Source organism: Crotalus tigris, unplaced genomic scaffold (assembly GCF_016545835.1).
Source record: "Crotalus tigris isolate CLP2741 ecotype Arizona unplaced genomic scaffold, ASM1654583v1 scf7180000017564.2150845, whole genome shotgun sequence".
In the NCBI taxonomy this organism is placed as follows: domain Eukaryota; kingdom Metazoa; phylum Chordata; class Lepidosauria; order Squamata; family Viperidae; genus Crotalus; species Crotalus tigris.
In genome coordinates, this window is record NW_024096475.1 from 1923965 (window position 1) to 1949762 (window position 25798).

At 39.3% G+C, this 25798-nt stretch overlaps 1 protein-coding gene across 1 annotated transcript; it reads right to left on the bottom strand.

Moving 5' to 3' along the window:
• Positions 1–3893: 3893 nt before the first annotated feature.
• On the bottom strand, positions 3894–23517 carry SMIM13 (small integral membrane protein 13). The gene is made up of 2 exons (XM_039349544.1): positions 22816–23517; positions 3894–8424 (listed from the first exon to the last, which is right to left on the bottom strand). Exons 1-2 carry the CDS (start codon positions 22889–22891, stop codon positions 8231–8233), a joined length of 270 nt encoding a protein of 89 aa, XP_039205478.1. The 5' UTR covers positions 22892–23517; the 3' UTR covers positions 3894–8230.
• Positions 23518–25798: the final 2281 nt, after the last annotated feature.

The window sequence follows — 25798 nt, forward strand, 5'->3', positions numbered from 1 at the left end:
CAGTCTTGGTACTTTTCTGGCAGTGTGTTTGCCTCTCCAACGAAGAAACATTCCCAGCTCACAGAAGTTTGATAAGGGCCTGAACTACATCCTAAACAATACAAGCCTTTTTTTAAAAAAGAGAGAGAGAGAGAACGGAATGAACTCTATATAGTTCTGCAGATTGAAATGTGGTATGCCCATTATCAGTGTTTGCTTTTAAAATAGACAGAAGAAATATTACCAGTGGAATTTTCCTGCTAAAAAAAGCCTGTTGCTTTTCAGAAGAGAAGACATATTAACAAACCTGGCTGAGAGGTGCCTCCTTGTGGCAACAAATATGCAGGAATGATCTTTTAATTTTAGTGAGAACGTTGACGACAATGTAATCAAAAGAGAAATTGGAGGAAGACCTATTTGTGTCAACTTTCTTCTTCCTCCAAGATATTCCATGAATCTCTCAAGATTTTTTCTCTCAAAATTTCTGTTTGCTATAAGCAGGAAAGTCTGCATTTCTGCTTTCAGCAGAATTCCCCTGTCAACAGCCCAGCATAAATTCTGGTAAACAGTGAATGCTGAGGGGCCTCCTGAGGTCATCACACCAAGAAAATAGACCTGCTTTGAGGGCAATATATAGGCCAATGATGGGCTATACTTCTCCCCATAGACTTCAGAACCTCTGAAGTACTCCAGACAGTGTTCCCATAGCCTCTAAATTAAATGCAAATGTATTAAAACATTTAAAATATCTGAAATCTGAGGGGTGAACTTATGAGAGGTTAGCTTGTTGTGGGTGTTTATTTATGGCACCTGAACCAAAACATGAGATTATATGATAGCTGTCAGAGCTGAAAGAGTTACCAATTGCTGTTTTAGACATAAATATTCAAGAAGCTGATCCGAAAATAGATTTTGTTCTTAGAGCTAGTAAAGTGTTTCTCCAATAGATATGCCTGTATGCTTATCACTGGTGGGACTCACTGGACATTCTGAGAGTTGAAGTCCACAAGTCATAAAAGAGCCAAGGTTCCCCACCCCTGGCTTAGGGAAAGCTTTTGAAATCAATCATAGTAAAACCAAAATTCAGATTTTTGCAAAGAATGCAATATGCCTGGAGGAGAGGTCAGAATATTAAATAAGTTAAAATATTTGGGCATGATTTTCCATGCAGTGTACTTCAAAACCAAGGTATACAAAATGCTCCCCCCCCCCAAAAAAAGTGGCTGCAATCCAATCTTTGTTTTAGTAGAGCAGCATAGTATATACAGTACCAGCAGCACTGAAGCTATTTTCAACAAAACCTTGTATATAGCTATTCTTCAGTGCCCAGCTAGGACCCTATTCCTCTTTGCCCCTCTCGAAAAGGTCCAGTCTAAATTTCTAAGGGTTTGCAGTTAATGAAATTCTAAATAGGGAGGCAGGGCTGTTAAAAACCGAAACTGGTGCACGGACTGCGTTATAACATATTGGCAAAACCACTGTTCTTCTCCACAGGCCTGAGCACTTTTCCTTATCGAGGATAATTATAAATCAATATGGATTAGAACAATTGTATTAAAATTCCAATATCTCGGCCTTCCAAGGAAGAATTCCTAATGGTGGGCTACGAGCCATGGACTTGGTGCATTTAAACAATGTATAAAAGATTCAGAAATGTTTTCTTGAACAGAGAGCCCCCCTCCCCTGCAAACCAGTGAGATATTTATATCATATAACTGTCTCTAAATTTTGGAGGGCATTAACTTTAGCACATTATAACGTTCTGCCCACAGCAGGTCTGGAGGGCTGGTATAAAAAAGTTCCATATGAGCGGAGAGTTTGCCCCGAAACCAGGGGCTATTGAAACTGCAACTCCTATCCCATTTATTGTCCCTTTTATAGGGACTCACAAACATCCTACCTGATTAAATATCCTGGAAATTTTCGTTCCTCTGTCTGTAAAATTAGGCAGACCTTGGTAACCCACTGAGAATTTCACCATCACTTGTAATACATTACTATGCCTTGTACTGTTTGGTTCTGTTCAGTTTTGCTTTATTTTAATGTTTAATTTTTTTGTGCTGTATCAAAAAATGTTTATTATTGTGACCATAGTAAAAATTAAAGGGCTTGATGACCAAAACAAGGAATGTTTTCACAATCTTCCTGAATGCAAGAAAGTAGAGTACCATCTGAATGTCCAAGATTCAGTAAATATTCCCATAATATATGGGCATTCGTTGGGAAGGCGTGCTTTCTTGTCCAAGTCCCTAAACCTCACCTGAAGGGATTCTCAGGTCTTCCAAAATGGATGAATGAAGTTAAGATGGTGGCTGATGTAACCCCATGCTGTACCACACAGAACTGTATTAGCAATATTTTGAATTGGGCCTGGAAGCCAATAGGAGTATCACTGGAGCCTTTGGATCATTTCCAAAGGCTTTCCCACATACATCACATTGCAATAGTCCAGCCACATCGCAATCAAGGAATCAGGTTTTCATAAAGTATCCTGGTTGAGGTAGGGCACAACTGGTATATATCCCTCTGGTCATGAATTCTGCCTCCTGTTTAACTAGAGACTGTAAATCTAAAAAGAGCCCCTTGTTGAAGTCCACCCATTCAGGTAGAGCGTGGTCTCATCCAGAAATATTGTTACTGGAGTTCTTCAACATTATTGATGAAAAACTATTCGATCTTGGAAGGGCTTCGTTTGAGCTTGTTTTGCCTCATCCAAATGCTGACTGTCTCCAGAGATATGCATATTTTATAGGCATTCTGTTATTAAATTTAATATTTATAGTAAGTTTTTAAAATGTAAAGATGCCATGCTGGCTCAGGAATTCTGGGAGTTGAAGTCCACAAGTCATAAAAGAGCCAAGGTTCCCCACCCCTGCTCTAAGCAATACCTGGTTTAATGTTTGTGACAGAAATATTGTGTCATCTGCATGTAACACGGTAGCAATATGCCTGTTTGCTAATTTTGGTGGGTGGGTGCTGTTTGAATTGATTCATTTGGCCATGAGTGAATTTATATACAAATTAAACAGAGAAGGGACTAAGATACATCTCTGCCTGAGTCCTCTGTGAGTTGGAATCTCATTGGTATAGCAACCTTGCATGCCACAACAAATTTTGAATCTTATAGAGCTTATGCATGAACAAAAGTAATCATCTTTCAATGGGGGTGTGCAGACGCTTTGTCCAGAGCCTTGCTCTGGGAAACAAACGTTTAATTTGCTTCTATCTGATCATTTTATTATTTGTATCATCTTTGGCTTGTTTACTCTATACTGTATACACTATACTGTATACCAGACATGTCAAACTTGCGACGTCACGTGACGTCGCGCAAGATATGTGGATGGTTTTGCCATTGCCGGCAATGAGGTGGGCACGACTTCCGCATGACACGTCCAGCCCGCGGGCCGGCAGTTTGACACCCCTGCTGTATACTGTATATACACCACAATGTCATAATATTAGAGAGGTAACAGATATAAAAAATGATTTCAGCATTTCTGCATTTAAAATTTATAATTGCCTTAGAAGAAATTCAGTTTAGCCTTTGAGAATTCCATGTTGCTCATAAATTTGTGAACGCATGTCTTTTCACAGAGGCCTATACGGGACTGTCATTTGAAATAGCAGCTAAAACAAATATTTACCAGATATACTTCATTTCCTATCACCTGTTCAGGTTTGATCCTTTGCTCCCTTTTATGTCGCACTGTACCAAATGAAAATTACATCCAATTATAAGCAAGACCTTCCTCAACTGCAACAATTCATAAACTTTATTCGGTTAGCACCTCAGCCTTTTAAAGATTAATACTTTTTTCTCATTTGCTGGTGATTAAAGTTTGCTGGGTGATTTTGTGCTTCATTCTAAATCTTTGTAATAGGCATGCAGAAAGAAGGACATTTACAACCAGTTGGCTTATTTACATTTTATTTGTCATGTTTTAATGGAATCAGTTTAAATAAAGAAACAAAAATAATTAACATGATGAATATAGAAAGCATGAGAGCAATTAGTACAGGTTTTTTTTTTCATATACCAAGGAGCATAGAAAAAGCTGAATGCTGTAATGCTGAATTTGTCCAAGAATGGAACACACATTGGGATAATCCGTTTCCTTGTTGGTTCCTTGTCCACTCTGAGTGGCCAGGGTATACATATTCATTATAAGGCTTCTCAAAATGCTGATATTAGCTTTGAATAAATGATAAATGGGCCTTTTATGTGAAGAACCACTCCATTTCTGCAACGGGACCTCTAATAATTGTACCACAGTAGTGATAGATGTGCTATTTACAAGCAAGTGAATCTAAAAAGGTGATCTGCCTAGAAAAATAATATACCTATTAGAATGCAGCCCCCCCCTAATTATTACTCTAATTGCAATTGGCTTTTTGATCTTCAGCTAGATGTATGTGCTTGTTTGAGTGTTCTCAGCAGCTCTTATTTCATATACAGGCAGTCCTCGACTTATGATACAACTGAGTCCAACATATCTGTTGCGAAGTGAGACATTTGTTCGGTTATAAAATGGGGCAAAATTCACTTTTCTTGCCTCAGTTGTTACATGAATCATTATAGTTGTTAAGTTAGTAACATGGTTGTTAAGTGAATCTGGCTTCCCCATTAACTTTGCTCGTCAGGAGATCACAAAAAGGAATCACTTGACCCCGGGACACTGCAATGGTCATAAATACGAGTCAGTTGCCAAGCATCTGAATTTTGATCATGACCATGGGGATGTTGCAACGGTCATTAAGTGTGAAAAACAGTCATGAGTCACTTTTTTCAGTGCAGTTGTAACTTTGAACGGTCACTAAATGAACTGTTGTAAGTTGAGGACTATCTGTATAAGAAATGTCTCCACGCTTGGGTTTTTTTCACCGTAGACTACAGATCAACTATGCAATCAATTTGTTGATTACTGCAATTCTAAAAACTTAGCAATATAAATAGGTATTTTACTATGCATATTTAAATCCAGGGGTTTACATTCTGAAGTGTTCATCGACAGCTAAAATGTTTTAGCTATTTTTTTTTAACGTTCAGCTGAAACTTGAGGCTAAGAGCCGTTTCAGAAATGGCAAAACTCAAACCATAAAACAGTGTCAGCCTGTGTGTTTCATATACAAAATGGTGCCATTGCTGCTTGTCATAATCAATTCCTAGATTCAATGCTATTTCCCAGGTAGAGAGAGCCTGCAAATAAACCGGATAATGGCCACTGTCTAGCACACGCACAGATTTGCCACTAAACATCACTGAAATCTGAATAAGATTGCATAGGACTGCATTGCATCAATCATAAAATCACATGAGATAAAGCTGTGTCTAATATTCACAGATATAAGTTTATTTCTTGGAACATCCATTTTTTTTAAATAAAATCCTTTCAATTACATTGCTAAAATTCTGTTTTCTCAAACTATACAAATATACGTATTTTAGTTTGCATTAACGTCTTGCATTCCATGATTAGCTGAAAGAATACATTGAAATGGACCAAACCACAGCTTCACCACTAACATAGTAAGTAACTTTAACTTTGGGGCAAATGACTGGCCCAGTTCTACTTAATTAGGTAAAACTGACACATAAGTGCTCAAGCAGTAACCTAGTACATTTTTAATTTATTTTATCAAATGCTGAAACCGTCCATCCTCCCTCCCTCCCCAAATTCTAAGATGGGAATGGCACATGTAAATGCAAGAGTGCTTTTACTACTATCTGATCTGTATTTTAATCTCCTATCCAAGATGGTAGAATGACTGTACCATGTGAAGCCCCACGATACAAATAAATAGGGGAAAGAGTTCGATTATATAGTTGCGGCCACCATTTTTACTTTTCTGTCCTGCTCTGGAGATATCCCAGACGTCACACGTTCATCAATTTGGCATTAAGAAAAACAAAGGCCTTCATCAATGTCCTCAGAGCCTTCTCCTTTAATGAGCTGATCAAAGTTCACTAGTAGGACATATCTGTGAATCAATTTTCAATTTTTTTAAAAAATGGCCATACATCACCCAATGACAGAAGATTATGTAGACAGAAACTTGTTATATGATTACTTGTTATATGATTCGGAAAAGACTTGGAACTGTATCAAGCATACATATAATGTGCAAATGTTGTTCAAACAGTGCTACGTTCTGGGAAGCAGCATTATTCGTACCAAAGTTGTACCAGCAGCATCACTTGTGGGACAGTGTTAGCTATAATTCATAATGTCAGGAAGAAGTGACTTCCTAGTTTCCCTTTCGAAAAACACACACACACACAAAAAGCTTCCCCAACATATTCTACTTGCTTTACTGAATGAAAGAAAACCTTCACACTTAAACAAGTCATCCTAACTCTACATGGCATAGGACTGAGATATTTGAGGGAACCACCTCTCCCTAGTTACAACTATCTCTCCCATCGGATTAGAATCCCAACATTCACATTTGCAAACTTTATTCCAGGAGGAGTAAAGATTGATTATTTGTTTTGATAAACAGAAATGGTACCTAAAACTATTTTTGAGGTTCATGAAAAAAAAAAACTGACATTATTAAGCCTGTCATGTCAGGATGTAAATCCTGTAAGGCAAATATTGTGTCTGTGGTAAGTGAGAAAACCTGAGTCCGATTACTCTGAATACAATTGGCATTATTTCAAGTACTTGCTTCTACCATGTACAGCTAGAAGTGGCTTTTTTTTTAACAAACAAACAAACAAACAGATGTTTATTAGTAAGATCTTGTATTCAAGGATTGAGCATTGCATGTTAATTTTTAAGGGCAAAAGCCTACTTGAGAAATATCACCAGCAATCCTAAACCCTGTTTGATATACGCTGCAAAGAACAGCAGCAGCGACAAAAAGACGAACACTAAGGCAACCACTGCATACAACTGAATGGTAGGATGTCATGGGGAGGAAGGGGGGAAGCTTCAAATCCACTTGTGAGCTTGTCAATATTGTACAGATCTTTAAAAGCCATTTACTTATTCAATTGCTACCAGAAAATAAATAAAATCAACAAAGTTTTTCATCCACATTTAAGCCTCCAAAGGTCAAAATAGCTAGTCAAGAGAACAGCACTATCATCAGGAGGGTTTGCTTTTAGCAACGGTGAACTATTAAGAGCTTTTTCTACAGCTTCTGCTGAGCAAAATTAAAAATTCTGAGCAGAGCATCAAGAACATCGAACAAAAGTGCACCAAGAAAAAAACAGGTTAAGAGTTTCTTGGAGGTGTCATAATCGTGATCAATTCTTCTTTAGCACCAATTCAAAGTTCAAAGTCGGCATATCTTCTCGTTCAGTTTTGGCTACAACTTTGATGCTACTATCTGGGCTGCTGTATACATAATTCAAGCAGACATTCATGAATGTTCATCAGGTGCAGCTCTTAAAGGGGAAGTTGGAAGAACAACACTAATTAACAAAGTTCTTGGTCAAACCACTTCGCACAACAGTGAGACTGTAATAAAATGTAATCCCCGGAGCTACATCGGAGTAGTTCCGTAGTTAGTTTCAGTTGATTTTTGGTGCAAAACAAGAAAAGGCAAACCAGAGGGAAAAAAAGGTCCATTTTAAAGCCAACTGGTTAGTTCCTTTAAAAAATGATATCAAATGAGGATTTGTAACAGATGCTCCTCTTCTCTGTATTAAGGGAAAACAGAAGGGATTTCCCTAAACATTGACAGTTATGCACTAATCTGGCAAAATGTTTTCATTTTTAAAGATGCTTGAAAACAGGCATACAATCAAATGCCAAATTTCATGTTCTGATTATGTTTAACTTGGTTGATGGAGCCCTTACACGGACCTAATATTTGTTTTATCCTGGGGTGGGGGCGTGGGGTGACACCACTTAGAAATATTCATAGAGTTTATACATAAAAGTAACATGTTTCTATACAAAATGGGTACACAAAGATCAAAGGTTAATTGCTATTAGTGATAGTCTTATAAAGATGTCTGTAGCCAGCGGAGTTGATCGTGTTCACCCTTGTGCAAAAGCTGGGCAAAACTGGTGAGGAACAGAAAATTAGCACTTCTCTTCCCCAGAACCCCGCCCGGAAAGCACAAGATGCTTCTTTTGATTTTCCTTCTCTCCCCTAACTGCCATTTTGCTTTAAAAAATGTTGTCTGCACTTCTTTGGAAATAGTTTGGTTTTCTTGCTTCGCACTTGGGTAGAAACAAACCATTTAACCGACGTTGCTCATCGTTTGTTTGGAAATTACCCCCGTCATTTCATTTTAGCTTGCTTCTTCGGCCGGTCCCCTTCGCTGACGTGCAGATTTCTGCCTGCCTCTCTGCGGAGTGAGGAGCGCATCCTGTTCAGCTTCGGGTTCTGCATTTGCATTATCCCCCTGCTGGGATCCCGTGTCTCCTATCAGCTCTCGTAGGAACTTAAACTTGGATAAGAAGAGCTGCCAGACCACGCACCAACCTAGAGAGTTGCCAGGAAAAACAAGGGAATGTAAGTGTTGCACCCCGCAGCCATTCAGAATATACAACACAATATGAACAAGGAGTTGATGCCAGCACATGCCACACTCGTATACAAATACCACTGCCCAAACAATGTCAAAAAGGTCAATCCTTAGTAAAGTTTCAAAAAAAAACATTAAGTTGGAAACACACAGAAAACTAAAAATCTACTGTGGACTAGAAACCTTGTCTATGCATTGATTACTTCCTCTCTATCCCTGGCCTACACTTTTTATATCAGCCAATTAATAAAACAAGTTTCCATTAGCTTTACAGGTAGTTCTAGACCACAGGTCGGCAACCTGCGGCTCCGGAGCCGCATGCGGCTCTTTGAGCCTTCCCCTGTGGCTCCCAGCCTCCTCTGCCTTTGCAGAGAGAGACAGAGACAGAGAGAGGCAATTGCGCTTCCCTGCTTCTCTCTCTCTCTCTCTCTCTCTCTGTGTGTGTGTATGTGTGTATGTATGTATGTATGTATGTATGTATGTATATGCACTCACATTGTTCTCCGAGGAGCTGAAAAGCTTTCTGGGCGGAGCTCCTCCCTTTGCTGCGTCTCAGCAGGAAGCAGGAAGGGCAGGAGAGAGCTAGCTAGCCCAGCTAGGCTGACTCAGGAATTCTGGGAGTTGAAGTCCATGAGTCATAAAAGAGACGAGGTTGCTTATCCCTGAGCTTGTTGGACAACAGTTTGAAGCTTGCCAGGTGAGCAGCAGATTGGAGGGGGGGGGAGAAAGAGAGAGAGAGAAAAGAGAGAGAGATAGAGGGAGGGAGAGAGAGAGAGAGAGAAAAGAGAGAGAGAAAGAGAGTGGGGAAAGAGGAGTGGCAGACCAAGGGCAGATAGAGAGGGAGGGAGGGAGAGAGACAGAGAAAGAGAGACCCTTTTGACATCTAAAATGAAGATAACACTGCATATATCCTTTTTTTACCTGTGTGTGTATGTAATTTTATTCTCTTAAAGCATTCTCTCGGTGATCATTGTTTTAATAGTATGGATATTCCCAAGAGTCATATTTTTACTTTTATTTTTAATGTGTGTGTGTGTGTGTGTGTGTGTGTGTGTATACACACACACATACACAAACACTCTCTCTCTCTCTCTCTCTCTCACACACACACACACACACACACACACACACACACCTATAATAAAGATAAAAAAGGATATATGCAGTGTTATCTTCATTTTAGATATCAAAAGGGTTTTGCGGCTCCCGGTGTTTTGTTTTTGGTGGGAAACGTGTTCAAGTGGCTCTTTGAGTGTTTTGGGTTGCCTACCCCTGTTCTAGACTTATAACAGGTCATTTAGTGACTGTTCGAAGTTACATCACTGAAAAAAGTGACTTTTGATTGTTTTTCATACAACCGTCACAGCATTCCCATGGTCACCTGATCAAAATTCAGATGCTTGACAACTGACTCATATTTATGACGGTTGCAGTGTCCCGGCATCATGCGATCCCCCATTTGTGACCTTCCGATAAGCAAAGTCAATGGGGAAAGGCAGATTCATTTAACAACCATGTTCCTAACTTAACAACTGTGGCAAGAAAGGTCATAAAATGGGGCAAAATTCACTTCACCGTCTCACTTGGCTACAGAAATGTTGGGCTCAATTGCGATCATAAGTTAATGACTACCCGTATTCAAATCTTTCTGATCTATTACATTAGTGGACAGGTGAACCCAATCAGGAAATACCAATATAAATCTCATCCTTTTTTTTAAATGTTTTATTGATTTTCTAATTTTACATTTAAGTATTTAAAAAGCAATGTGGCGGCTGAGTTAATCGAAAATTCAATGTCATACAAACATCTTTAGTGAAAGTTTCAAACTACCACATTAAATATTTCCTCTCTTTTCCCCTTAGTATTTACTGTTTCATATTTAAACTAATACAATTCTTATTATATCAATTAAATAAAAGTAACATTCTTACATTTATCAATAATTTTTAGCTTATATATATCCTGGTTATTTTAACATTCAGTCTTTATAGACAAGCAATGTCCTAATTACTTTTTCCCAATTTTTAGTTTCCCATTAATATTTAAATTTAACATTTAATATTTATAATTTCCAAGTTTCAAGTGACCAAAATTCCCTTTATCCCAATTCATCACGAAGTCTATAATATTCAGGATACACGTCTTATCTATTTGAATGTATTCTATTTCTCACCATCTTACATAATCTAATTAATAATATAGTGTAACATTCTTATTTTCTATTAATTTCCAAATGTCTTAAATTTAGCAACCAAAATTTCTCATTTCAACATCAAATACTTCCTCTCTTTTTCTCTTAGTGTCTACTATCTCATATTTAAGCTAGTACTGTTCTTATATCAGCTAAATAAAAACACGTTTATTACATTTATCAGTAGATTTTTAGCTTATATATATCTTGATTATTTTTACATTCAACCTTTATGGACCAATCAATATTCAAATTTAACTTTTTGATATTTATACTTCCAAATTTTAAATGACCAAAGTTTTCTTTATCTCAGTTCATAACAAAATCTAGTATTCAAAGTACACATCTGTCTATTTGAGTATATTCTATTTTAATCCTCACTGAGTCAAAACCCCAATTTTCTTCAGCCTTATTCTAGCTTCTTTCCTTGCCAACTTGCCTTCCATATCCGTGCTTTTAAGTCATCAAATAGTTTTCCCTCTGTTATTATATATGTTGTTTGAGATCAAAGAGGCCATCCAGTCTCCATTTTTTTGAAAGGACTAACCAATTGTGTCTCTATTTTCCCATCTGGATGTAGTTGTCCTGAAATGTTTATCTTCCCTTCGGTCTGTTCTTCTTGATCCTCAGGTTTCTTTTGATTTATATAAAAAGTCTTTTCTATTTTCAGTGTTGTCAGTACTTTTTCTGGGTTTTCCATTAACTGTGTTTGTTGATCAGTTAAATCTTCTATCATAGTATTTAATTGTTCTGTAGAGTTGGTTCTTTAGTTATAATCAAATTTTGGGTTCATATATCTAGGCTGACATCTTGTTCTTTTCTGTAGCTTCTTATTTCTTCAGTAATTGTAAGAATAGTTTCATAAATTGCTTTCAACATAAAAAGAATCTGTTCCTGATCTTCTTCTATGTTTTCTTAGTGTGTTAAATTAAAAGCTTTACAATCAGGGAATGAAAATAATTTTCTCACTAAGTATAAAACACAGCTGGGCTTCTCATAGCTGATATCTGTCCAGGTTGCAAAAGTTTTATCTATTGTCTGGGCTTCTAGCCAAGTCTCTTTTAAACAATGTTGTAATATCAGGTTTAGCCACAAGATGTTGCCCACATCATTTAAGATTTTTGTTTTTCTTTTTTTTAAGTCCAAAATTTTTATAATCCTTCTCAATTTTACTTCTTTTTTGTAAGTAAAAACCAAATCTTCAATAAAAATAAGAAATCTTTTAGTCCTCAAATTTTAGGAAAATAAAAATCCAGTTAGAATCAAGTTATTTTTTCAGCGTTTTAAACTCCCCTGGATAGTCAGTCGCCACTGTTTTTAGAGCAGGGCTTTTCAACCAGTGGTACATGTACCACCTGTGGTAATTTGCCATGTGATAATTTGCCACGTGACTGCTAGCCAAGTGTAGCATGGGAGGTGAATGAGCTGAAGTAAGCCAAGCCTGAGGGAGAGGCAGCTGCAGCAGCAGGACTGTCTGGGCTCGGCAGAAGCCCCAGGAGCTGGCAGGGCTCCAGCTGATTGGCACTTCTGGAAGCAGCATGGAGGTGAACTGAAGAAAAAAGGGGAAGGAGAGGAGAGGCTATAAAAGGAGGTGGTTTGGTCAGGACAGGGGAAAAAAAGATAACAAGGAAAGAGAAGGAGAGGTCAGCAGGCAGGGAGGAAACAGGGACAGAGAAGAAGCAGCAGCTGTTGCTGGAAGAAAAGGTCCCCTGGTTCATTTTCTCCAGCCAGGAGAATGCAAACAGCACTGATGAAATGAAAAGCCGGCATGTCGGAAAGGAGGTGGGTTTATTTAGTTCTGGATCAGCTGGCAGCTTGATTGGGTTATCATAAGGATTTTTGTACAGTTTTTACAGCATTTTGTAATTCAGAAGATCCTTTGTGTGCTTTGGTTATTGGAATATTTTAGTCTGTATTTTAGGCTAGCAATGAGTCCAAAGTGTTGACTTCCGTAAGTTTAATCCCTTTAAACAAATGTAATCAGTTTTACCCCCTTATCTTGAGTTTGTCTATAGCTTTTAGAAAGTTTTCTTTGAAGATAAACAGGATTAATTTTAAAGCTAAAGCTTTTCGCAATTGCCTGAGCTTTTCAGTCTGGGATTGCAACATTGTGACACATGACACATCTGAGGCAGCTTAAAGAAAGAAAAACCCCCCAGAGTTTATGTGTTTATTTTGTGAGCCTTTCTTGCTTTGCACTTGATTCCTGTGTCTTTAAGGGTACAGGGAAGGGATGGGGGGTGCATTCTTACTACACTGTGAAAGGAGAGCTAAGAAGAGCTGACCAGCTAGCTCAGGGGTCTACAAACTTAGCAACTTTAAGACCTGTGGACTTCAACTCCCAGAATTCCTCATCCAGCCATGATGGCTGAGGAATTCTGGGAATTGAAGTCCACAAGTCTTAAAAGTGCCAAGTTTGAAGACCCCTGAGCTAGCTGGTAGCGGTGCATGTTAATAAACTTGGATAAATTCAAGTTTTTGACACCTTGCTAAGCACTGGTGATACTCAAATACTGCCATGTCCTAAAAGTGATATAATCTGTGAAAAGGTTGAAAGTTTTAGAAAGTGGGATAGAAAAGTTTGAGAGAGTGGGATAGAATTTCCTTCCCCTCTCTCCACAGGGGGAAAATACTTTGGGCAGCTTATACAGGTGAACAAAATAATTAGGATTGAAGAGAGGTTCAGATCTCACCCAGTCTCATCTGTGCTGCTTTGTAGGTGCCTGGTGATAAGTTTGACGTCAGCTGTCTGCAGCCTAATGACAAACTATATTTCTACGGCTGGTCTTTCATCTGCCAGTTTGGAAGGCTGCATCAGATGGAGCGGAAGGGCTACCGCCCTCCCGCGATCAAGCGGAGATCCCCTCCTTGCTTGTCATTCCTAGTGGCCGCGGCAGCAAACTGAAAGTCCCACAAATCTCATCCTTTATCTACCAGGCATTAGGGACGAGGTATAATGAACTTTTTTCCATTAATCACATAGCTATTTTATCAAAAATGATCAAACAAGGATCAGGAGGTAGGAGGGACAATGAAGAAAAGAGTCTCATTAAAGGGAGGGAAATGACCGAAAATGCCCCTATTTATGAATCACTGAGATCATTTCCAAAGAGCTAATTGCTAAAGAGACCAGGTCCCTACGAATTGCACCCGGGGTTATTGTCTCCTAACAACAACGTCACCCAGTCACCATTCTTTCAGCCTGTTCCATGCTCCTGGGCTTTTTTGAATGCTATTTGGGTGGAAAGAATGCCATCTGATGCTCCTTAGTAAAAACACAGCAATTAATAACAACTTTTACTGTTACTAATGTTATCAGAAGATTAAAGAAAAGGGGCAGAATGGGTTTATCCTTTTGGCATTGATAACATCAAATCCCTTTCCTCTTTGCCATCCTCAACTTACTTTTAGCTCAGTCTTGCCCAATGAAGAGACCTGGAATCTAAAAAAAAAAAATCTGCATTTTTTTTGAACACTAATGGATTTGGGAATGTATGAAAAAGAGATTTTGTAATGAGGGATGGATAAAGGAGAAAACAAGAGGTAAACTGTATTCATCAGGATGTAAACATTACGACTCTAAACGAAAGATAACTAAAATTGTGAAAGGGATAGACAGTATAAGAACCAACAAATCCAAAAACACAGTATTAGTCTCCTGTTCCTAACTGATTTATTGAAAAGTTTTTGTCAGTATGCAGCATATACCTCCTAACATGTGGGTTATGGTCAACAGTATGTTAGCATGCAAGGCAGTTTCTAGAGTAGTTATTCTAGCTTGTGAAGAACATGTGAACAAGTTTGGAGTAAAATGGGGCTTTAGTTAGGCTTGTGCTATGCTGAACAAATTAGGTAAAAAATGACTGTCACTGTCCTTGGATTGGGAGAAAACGTTACACATGGCACGTGGGTAACTAAATTGATCATCTAGTCTACTTTTTTTTTACCTCATAAGAAGCATTTTAAGAGTGACAGCCTTCATCAACCATCTTGGTCATAATGTGGCTTGTATGGCTTAAGCCAGGGGTAGGCAACCTTGGCTTAGGCTAAAGACTATTTGTAGTTTCTAAATAAAGATTTGTAGCTTAGTGAAATGTACAAACCCAGCCCATGTCAACATCTCTGCTTGCAGGAAGAAGTACATAGGTGCTCTCTAATCTTTTTTTCTTTTCTCTCTCTACCCCACAAAAGCATGTAATTGTTACCCATACAAGCTTCTGTTCCCAATCACTCTGCATGTTGCAACTGTTGCAACATATGTATGAAATCATGATCATTTAGCATTTGATTTTCAGACTATTCAAAGAAAACTTGTGCCAATTTATACAATCGGCAGAACAAACGGTAGACTATTTTCCTGGACTGCCTTATTTCAAGGTGCATGCAGTTGTGTATTTCCAATCTAAGACCACTACTACAGTCTATTTCAGGCATATTTCAAATTTGGTATATCAATGGAAAGGGTCCGTATTCCACCTGTTTTATTTTCAATGTTTCCATTAACATTATTCCTACATGCACTCCAAATGATCTGTCTACCACAGGGATCCTCAAATTTGGCCCTTTTATGACTTGTGGACTTCAACTCCCAGAATTCCTCAGCCAGGCATGCTGGCTGAGGAATTCTGGGAGTTGAAGTTCACAAGTCATAAAAGGGCCAGGTTTGAAGACCCCTGGTCTACCATAAGAACTGAGCAGGCTTAAGAAACGTGCTATTACCAAATTGTGCTGAAGATATACTCTGGTTCTTATAATCAAATCTAGGCTGGCATCTGAAAAGAATCACCTAAGACAGAGGTAGGCAAGCTTGGCTCTTTTATGATTCGTGGACTTCAACTCCCAGAATTCCTGAGCCAGCATGGCTGGCTCAGGAATTTTGGGAGCTGAAGTCCATAAGTCATAAAAGAGCCAAGCTTGCCTACCCCTGACCTAAGATAATATCAGAAGGAGAAATAAAGGAACCTTGTAATTAGCAAACTATGGAAACATTACTGCACAACCTGTGATGAAATTCTATCATTAACTACTAATTTACCAGAGCCACATTTACCTTGAGCCTTGGGCTTTTATTTATTTATTTATTGTAAGATTTAAAAAGTGGCAGTTCCTTTTAGCACAGCTTGATCAAGAAGGGAACAGTTTCTTGGGGTAATTTTTTTTTTCTGTACTCTCTGGCCATACAACCACCCCCAAAAATGTAGTTACTCTAGCTCAGTATTTAATGCAATTGCCAAACTGCCAGGTAGTTTTGCAATCCTCAGTCTCCAGCGAGGCAATTCTGAAGTAACCGAAGGTCACATTAAATATCAAGGTAAAAGAGCTATATCTGTTTCACAACTGAATTCATCAAAAAGGCATTAAGGTCAAGGGCGTATATGTGAAGCTTCAATACATCAGAGCAGATCCTGCAATGTTGACATTAGTCAACCAAGCAGGAGAGGATTAACAAGGGGAGTATTCCACCGAGTTTATTTTTTATCAAGCTCATATTTTCTATCTTCCAAAATTATAAATTCTAACTATTCCATTTTATTCTTTTACTAGCATTCTTTTCTTCTTTGACCTGACAAGGATCAAAGCTCTCAAGTCAGGAAATTAAAGATAACTCTACGGTAATAGCAAAAAAAACGAAACAATATTATCCCAATGGACCCAATTAAGTACGGTAATTCCCATTGGCATTTTTTTTCCAACTCATCCCCATTATATTAGAATTATATTATATCCACTTCAGAATCTGGAGTGATCCTTCAGCTACTACAAGTGAGGAGGCGCATGAAGCTCCAATCTTCCAAGGTAGGATAGACTATCAGGCCCCATTTCAAATGGATGTCACCCTTGAAAGATCACCGTCACAATCTGGTAGAAGGCTCAGCAGCTCCACTAAGCCTGAGAGAGACACCTGGAAAGAGCTTCTAGGAGGGTTACTTTTGCTGATGAGGTCAAAGAAGGAAAGGAGGAAAGCTAACAGCAATTCACAATAGGGGTTCTGAAGGTCTGAAGAACACCAACCAACCTTCTCCACCTAGGAGAAGGAACTCCAGGATCAAACTTGGAAGAAGGAATAGAATATAAATAATGGCCCCCAAAAGGCATTGCTAAGAATACACTTGCCTACAATCTAGTAAAAGATTGACTCATATATATCACTGTTAGGGAACACTCCTATAGGACAGGGCTTTTCAACCAGTGGTACGGGTACCACCTGTGGTACATTGGCACCTGGCAGGTGGCAAGCAACCATCCTAGAAAAGTGGTAGCGGGAGAGGGGAATGAGCTGAACCAGTGGTAGCACCGCACAAGCCTGAGGGAGAGATGGCTGGAGCTCCAGGGCTGTCAGGGCTCAGTGGAAGCGCCAGGATCAGCACTAGGCTCCAGCTAAGCCCTGAAGAAGCACCAATCAGCTGGAAAGCAGCACTGATCCTAGTGCTTCTGCTGAGCCCAGAAGAAGCGCCGATCAGCTGGAATGTTGCAGCATCTCCAGGATCTTGTGATTTACATTCACATGCTTGGCAACTGATTCATATTTATGACGGTCCCAGGGTCATGTGAAGTGACCAAAACCTGCTGCAACCACCCAGCAGACGGGGGGGGGAATAAAAACCAAACACCCCCCACCCCACCCCCGCTGCCAATCCTCAACAGAAATGCTCACAACAATGAAAACCTCGGATAGGCGGAAGAGCGCCGCCGGGTGGGCAGGCATGTGTCTTGCTTGGCTCTGGCTTGGGGGCCACTTTTTTCAGTGCCATTGTAACTTCAAAGAGTCACTAAGCGAACTGTTGTAAGTCGAGGACTACCTGTACTTTATCACTTTTTTCCTTTTGGGGGGGTCATCAGGTTTTTGACACCTTGCTAGGCGACTGGTGGTACTTGGATGTTGCCATATCCTAAAAGTGGTACAATGGGCGAAAAAGTAAAAGCCCTGCTATAGGAGACACAACAGAAGAAAGTCTTGATAAATTTTATGACCAACTGCAAGAAGCAGTAAATGCAGAATTTGAGGAAATGAAGGAATTTGTAATCATAGAGAGATTATTAGTCGATAGATTAGAATTCTGCAAAGGTCATTCATTCTTGCCAGGCAAGAAAACACATATTCTAAACCTGGACATCACTGAAACCAAGAGGAAACGGAAGACAAACACAATCCAGTTAGTGCTGGCATATCCAGGTACAATCAATGGAAGTGATAACGAATTACTGGTATCAAATATGTGAGGTACAGAAAACTAAAGGGAATAGACATGCAAGTAAACTGCAACATGGGAAACATATTGTCAGATTATAAAATCAATGTAAGGCACATATTTCATAGGCTTGTGTGAAAGTCAACTGATGAGCTATAAGAAATGAGATATTGTGAAAGTCAAACCAAACCTATCTATCCAAACTTTCAAAGAAGAAAAAAGTCAAGTGGCAGGAAGAATGTAGGACAGCTGAACACTAACTTTCAATATCAAACAAGAAAAGGAAGAAACTCTTGTCTCAGTCAAGAGTGTGAACAAATGGAATAAGAAAAAAAGCACGACAGGTTTCTTTTAAGAAGGAAAAGCCATAGCTAAAATACAAACTTCCAAAAATAGTCACTGAAGAGATCCGATACCAACAAATGAGATTAAAGGAAGATGGAACTGTACCAAAACCTTTATTAAACAAGCTTATAGAATAACTGAAACATTTGCAGAGAAAAAAAAATTCAGGAACTAAATTGAAAATTAGGTATGACAGTCATTGAAACAGCTGCTAAATAGGAAAGCATCAGCCATAGATTAAAAAAAAAACCATTCAACTATATAAAGCTGTGGAGAAATGGCAGATAAAGCAAAAATAATTCTGTTTCAACAAATATAGAACAAAATTTGGGGATCTAGGAAAAGATTGGTAATACAGTAAAGAAGCAAGATGCAAATAAATCTGCACATTTCTAAATTAACTACAGTAGGTCTTTACGCAAGCAAGGTTTTGCTTATTGTACTTCACGAGATTTAGAGACTTACATGGAGATGAATAAAACACCATGTACTCAAAGAAGTAATCTATTAGTCCTGGCTCATATAAAAACAGATTGCTCCTTTAATGAAATGATTTGCAAACATAAACTCACATACTTTGGGCATGAGATGTAAATGGATGTTTGTTTTTGGTGCCTTTGAGTCAGTATTGACTCCATGTGCCTGCCTGGTCAAGTCTCTGAAGTTTCCTTGGCAAGATTTTTCAGAAATGGTTTGCTATGGCCTGCTTCTTAAGGCTAAGAGGGAAAGAATGGCCCAAGATTACCCAGCTGGCTTTGTGACGAAGGCAACACTAGAACTCCTGGCCTTCTGGTTTCTAGCCTAATGCCTTAACCACTACACCAGACTGGCTCAGACCTGATGAGAATCTAGAAAGAATATTATTCTTGGCAAAATTGGGGGAAGAGAAAAGCAACAGATAAGGTGGATGGGTGGGATAAAAAAAAATAATAATGATCAGAATGTTCATAGAAAAGATATGGATTACTGCTGACATGACAGCTCCAAGAAAGCAAGGATTTCTCTATCCAGTCTCCAGGAATCAAAGCCAACTTGCTGAAACTTCACTAAACCACTGCTGTTACAACAATCGGGCAGAATCCTCGGACAGAACACGTGAGAATCAGACTTAAAAGCTACAAGTCTAGAGCAGGTCTTCTCAACCTTATTGCAGATCGAACCACTTTTAGGACATGACAATATTTGAGTACCACCAGTGCTTAGCAAGGTGTCAAAAACTTAATGACTAAAATAAAGGGGAGGGGATTTTGGGTTTTACTGATTAGATTCATGTTATAGAAATGGCTAGTTAATAATATTATGGAAAAGTAAAAAGTTGAGGTTCAATGTTAATGCTTCCTTCTACTGCAACAGAGGAAATCTGTTCTTTTTCTCTTCTCCCCCTCACTTCCCCCCCCTTTTCCTCCCCACCACTGTGTCCTACTATTTGCTTTTGTATTTTTGTATTTTATTCTATAATCTAATAAAATATTACAAACTGTGGGAAAAAGGGGAAAAAGTACCAGTTTTAATTTCTTTGGTGGCAGTTCCTTTGCTGAATCACTTTCCACTTGCACTGACAAATGTATGATGAATTTATCCATGTTTATTAATATGCACCACTACCAGCTAGCTCAGGGGTCTTCAAACTTGGCACTTTTAAGACTTGTGGACTTCAACTGCCAGAATTCCTCAGCCATCATGGCTGGATGAGGAATTCTGGGAGTTGAAGTCCACAGGTCTTAAAGTTGCTAAGTTTGTAGACCCCTGAGCTAGCTGGTCAGCCCTTCTTAGTTCTCCTTTCATAGTGTAGTAAGAATGCATCCCCATCCCTTCCCTGTTCCCTTAAAGACACAGGAATCAAGTGCAAAGCAAGAAAGGCTCACAAAATAAACACATAAACACATCTGATTTTTTTTTCTTTCTTTAAGCTGCCTCAGACATGTCACGTGTCACAATGTTGCAATCCCAGACCGAAAGGCTCTGACAATTGCGAAAAGCTTTAGCTTTAAAATTAATCCTGTTTATCTTCAAAGAAAACTTTCTAAAAGCCATAGACAAACTCAAGATAAGGGGGTAAAACTGATTACATTTGTTTAAAGGGATTAAACTTACAGAAGTCAACACTTCGGACTCATTGCTAGCCTAAAATACAGACTAAAATATTCCAATAACCAAAACACACAAAGGATCTTCTGAATTACAAAATGCTGTAAAAACTGTACAAAAATCCTTATGGTAACCCAATCAAGCTGCCAGCTGATCCAGAACTAAATAAACCCACCTCCTTTCCGACATGCTGGCTTTTCATTTCATCAGCGCTGTTTGCATTCTCCTGGCTGGAGAAAATGAACCAGAGGACCTTTTCTTCCAGCAACGGCTGCTGCTTCTTCTCTGTCCCTGTTTCCTCCCTGCCAGCTGACCTCTCCTTCTCTTTCCCTGTTGTCTTTTTTCCCCCTTTCCTGCCCAAACTTTTCTAAATAAAGCTTATCAGGTAATTGTTCTCTGGAACATTACAGCAGGATCTGGGCTTTCCTATTTAGTCATCTGAAAAATCAGGCAATTAATCAGGAGGGGAGATCCTAAGGGGGCTGAGAATAGCATCTAAAGAAAGAAACACAAAACTAGCCAGTCAGGATCCTGGATGATCCAACTAGAAATTTTCCAGTTGTTTCCAACACTAAATGTTTAGCTGATTCATAGGAAAATCAGTGAGCATATGAATTTGGACGAAGCAGGCCCAGACATGCCTTTTATTCAGACTCAGAGAACTGATCTTCTGGATGGGGAAGGTATCCATCAGCATACATGCCATTTATTTGGTTTTGGATTAGCGTATTGTATACATCCAGTCATTTGAAGCTTATTTAGCAAGCCTTAGTAAAAATATGCCTTGACTTAGTTTAATTTTTTTAGTATAACTCGGTGTAAAGACATCACACTATCATTTCATCAACCTCTCCAACCTCCAGATGTGTGGGAAGAGCAAATTCCAGGATGAGCAATCTAATACTCTTAATATACAACTAGACTACCAAACTCTAGTGGAAGTTCCCATTTACTTCATCTTAATTTTTTCAGAAGGTCATTAATAAATATATTTTTAAGGAAACCTTTCCTTCATCCATGGAAGAGAAGTTGGTGAAAGAGATGAAAGGGGATAAATATTGAGACACAGAAAGAGGACAGATATATATATATATTGATAAAGGTTGAATATAATAAAATGTACCATCTGCATGTTTTATACAAGCCTTCCCTCAACTCCATATCATCAACGAACAGATCATATCTGATTCCATGGTCTAACTTCACATTAATGCAAAGGCACATATGGTCCCATGAGTGACTTCTTCTCTCCCTTCCCCTTCTCCAAGAAATATCTCCTCTTAACAGGACTCCCAAGTCACATAAACTATATATGTGATTTAACACTGCCTTTATTGTCTCCTACATAAAACCCATAAACATTTAGGATTTCTAGTGCAGGCTTTTAGATCAATGAAGCAGTGATTAGCTTTTGGGATGAATGGCTGTGGTGTAGTTCTATTTTGTTCTGACCTTTTGCCAGCAGCTGTGGCTGGCATCTTTTCAGAGGCAAAGTGATATAATAGGTATGGCAGTCCACACTACTTCATTTTGGATTTCCATCAACATATGTCAAATACCATGCAAAATCATGCTAGTGTTGCCCAGGTGAAACAGGTTTTTTCATTAAAAATTGCCTGAGTAGAACTAAGTAACAGAAGAAAATAAATTATTTCATACAGCCCTAGGCAACAAACATCAACTTTCAAAGCAAATTCTCAACTGAATGAAAAGAGCTGTACTTGAAACACAGCTAGAGGGCAGCAGATTGAAGAAGTCTGTTAAATAACCACACAAAGGTATTTAGAAATAGCCTGGAACATGACTTTATTCCAGACTATTTTGGGCCCTTGGCACTAAATTAACAATATTCCTTTACATCTGAAGACCACTGCCATAAATGCAAGATTAAATTAATTGATATGCTTCACTTCCACCACAAAATTTACCAGGTTTGAGTCTTCAGCAACTAGCTAATTTAGCAACAGAGTCCCTCTTGGTTTTTTGTAGGACTAATGCAGGGGTCTTCAAACTTGGCCCTTTTATAACTTGTGGACTTCAACTCCCAGAATTTCTCAGCCAGGCATGCTGGCTGAGGAATTCTGGGAGTTGAAGTCCACAAGTCATAAAAGGGCCAAGTTTGAAGACCCCTTGACTAATGTTTTTCAATAAATACTTTAGATAGGTGTCTTTACAGAAACTCTCCAATAACCTCCTTCACCACCCATACAGCCAAATGAAATTCCACAATTCCACCTCGCCAATCCTGTTTATTAAGTGACAAGTAATAAAATACATCCCTTTAGGGACTTGTTTTCACAACTTTTCCCCACGGGTAAATTTATTTAGTGTTTTGCTAATGGATTGATAAATAAATTTACAACTCTCCAGCCAGGTGGGCACTCGCAAAGCATTACAAGAATTATGTGGTCTGATGTACTTCCTTGGCAAGGAAGCTTCAAACAATCCTCAGAAAGAGAAATGGGCCAAGAAAAATAATATCTTATATTAGGCAACAGCAGCTGGTCTCCGAGATCAGGTCTCTTACTCACCACAGAGCATGAACAGCAAGACAAAAAACAAAGTAGCCACGATGACGAGGAGAGTCAGGCCAATACTTTGCAACATCTTCCCTGTGTCTGTGAAGATCTAGGACGGTTTCGGTCTCCCTGATCGTGTGAAGAAGACAAAGGAAGGAGGAAGCAATCGCGACATCCCCACCGGCTACAAAGAAGTGAGCAGGCAGGGGAAGGAGCAGGGGCAACCGGCCACCTAGAAATCAGTGAGCACGAAAGAGGATAGGAAAGAAAGGGGTGCAAACCCCAATACTTGATGCGTAAGGACCATGATTCTCCTTTCCTCTGCTCTTCTCTTCCAAGAACTTTTTGCGAGCAATCAAGAGGCAGTGAGTTCCAAAGGAGGAGGAGGCGGCGGCATGAGTTCTAAGGGGCTGTTATAAACTAGCGAAGAAGACCAGCAATTTTACACACACACATTCAAGAGGCTTTCTGGAGCGACGAAGCAAATCCACGGCCGAAGAGGATGGGGAAAAGGCTGGCGGGATAGACTGCAGCTCCCCGATCAGAAACCCCGCACGGTGTCTTCCTTGCCCCGAATATCAGACGGTTCCATTGTTCCCTGAGCAGGAGGGGCAAAAAACGAGACTCCTCACCTCCTCCAGCTCTAGGGGCAGAATGGTCTTTCCTCCGCCTCGAAAATCGGGCAGCTGCAAAATGAACGAGAGGGAGGGCGGGTAGGGAAGAGATGGGGGGGAAGTGTCGTTTCCAGCCACCCGGATATGATTCGCCGCTGTGTCGCAAATCTATGGAAACTGTAGTTCAGTGTGTGAGCGCTGGTTACTCTTGGGTGCTGGAAAGTGGCACAAGAAGGACTTTAATTCCCATCATCCTTTGGGAATGAAGGCCCGCCTAAGAGGCAGCGTTCTGATCCCTTCTAATCAATGCGGTCTAAATGTAAATCAGTTTAAGAGACTCTGAAAGGCGTTTGTGGCGTGGAGCTTACGAGCTATTTTTTTATTATTGTTATTAAAATCCTTCCATTATTTTCTTCGGCGCCCGTGTAAAATAAATATTCCTGAGAACCGAGAACATATGAGAAGGTAGGGCTGTCACCTGCTAATGCATAAAGCGAATCTGGGTGTTGGACTGCAGTAATCGGGCGCCTCCGCGATGACCGCGAAACACTTAAAGAGTTTCGATAGCTCCTCGCTGCCGTTTCGTGCTAGCGTTTTTGCAGCCCAGCCTCAGAAGCCAGTGACAGGCAAAGCGTTTACTTTAATTTACCATTTAATGGGGGGAAAATCTTCAGATTCTGGTACATTCAGAATCCAAAATCAAGGTTGTTTTAAAGCACGGAAACTCCGCATACGCTATTTTTTTTTTTTAAATGATCAGATGAATCAGTGTCCATTAAAGTGCAAAACTAAGCAGAAAATATGTCAAGAGTGACAGTACGTCAGCACTACGCACGCACACATCAATTTTATATTGTAGGAGGGAACAAAAAAATGGTATGTGTGTCTAAATGAGGTGCTAAACTGGATAAAATGATCATTTAAGGTAGAGATCCCCCAAACTCTTCAACTCACCAAGCCGTACAAAATTTGGCTCTATTGGTTGGCTTGAGGTGTGATGGGAATGCCCCATGCTGATGGTAGCTAGTGATGTAATAGAGAAAATTCATATGATTCGTAAGATTTGTATGCCCAGAGCTTTGGATAGTGAAATGGATGGCGTATTGATTAAATAAATAAATAAGGAATAAACTCAAAGCTGTTCCCACAGCCAGTTCCCCTGGCTGACCATCCAGTCCTGTGTAACTCTTACTGGTAGCTCATTTATCTTAAGGACCAGGAGCTGGTGTGGAGCTGTACAGAGCCCCCCCCCCTCCAGCCATTTACTGACTCCCTATTCCAGTGATGGCGAACCTTTTAGTGCCCAAAAAGTTCAGAGTTCACAGAGATTCAGAGAAGAGGTCAAATGATAAGAACAACTTCATGATGTTGCATACAAGCCCTACTCATTTTGTATGTTCATTTTGAAATTTATACATATTCAAAAGGGGCGGAACTTGCTGCATAATGCTGCCTTTGTCACTTTCAGTAAAGCTTTCAATCGTGTAGATGCCTCAAGGTGGCAGTTTTCTCTTTCAGTAAAAAAGTCAATCTAATATGTATTAAGGTTCACATCTGCTTGCTTATATTTATACCTACAGAAAATAGGATATACAGAAATCTTTTCACATCAGAGATTCTCTATGAAATCTTTGAAAACCTTATTGAAATAAGCCACGCAAGGAACTTGCTTTTTTATTATATGTGAGCAGTGCTTTTTTCTAAAAAAAAAAAAAGGTGCCGGAACACACACACGTCATACAACCCGCCTTGCCTACCCTACAAGGTTCCATCCAAAAAAGATGCCGGAACTCCGTTCTGGGCATTCTAATGAGAAAAAAAGCCCTGTATGTGAGAATGGACACCATACAGCTCTTCTGCTTGTTCTCTGGAAATCCTGCCTTTCTAGGGGTCTATCAGTATGACCTTCTACCCAGGGCAAAAATCTCCAAAAGAGCTTTTGGGTTAACTGTAAACACCTGCTCTCAACTCTACCTGTTGAACACTGGTTGGCTCCCTACTTCCCATCTCCTGGATATTATGATTTTTTTATTGTTATGGAAGTCTGACAGATAACTCTGAATTCTTGGGCACCATTGTGTAGTTTTTAGAACAACAAGCTGAGAAGTACATCTTTCATCCACTTCAACTGCAACATACCCATGTGATAATTAGTGGACAGCACTGTGTATTTTTTCTACTGAATCAATTTAAAATTGTGGATTTTGAAAATGTTCTCAAATGTTTTAAAATAATATTAAATGATAAAGCAGTTGGTAAAAAGTATAAAAATGGGAAGGAGGCTTGGAGCATGTATCCATTATCAGTGCATGCAAACATGTCTGCCTTATCGTAAAATAAAACCTAAAACCTAAACATTTTTTTGCTGGTTTCACAGTGTT

Coding starts and splice junctions, on each gene's coding strand:
- SMIM13 (XM_039349544.1), bottom strand. CDS start 22,891: ATGTTGCAAAGTATTGGCCTGACTCTCCTCGTCATCGTGGCTACTTTG. Junction 8,425..22,815: donor CTTGCTGTTCATGCTCTGTG/GTGAGTAAGAGA, acceptor GCAACTCTCTAG/GTTGGTGCGTGGTCTGGCAG.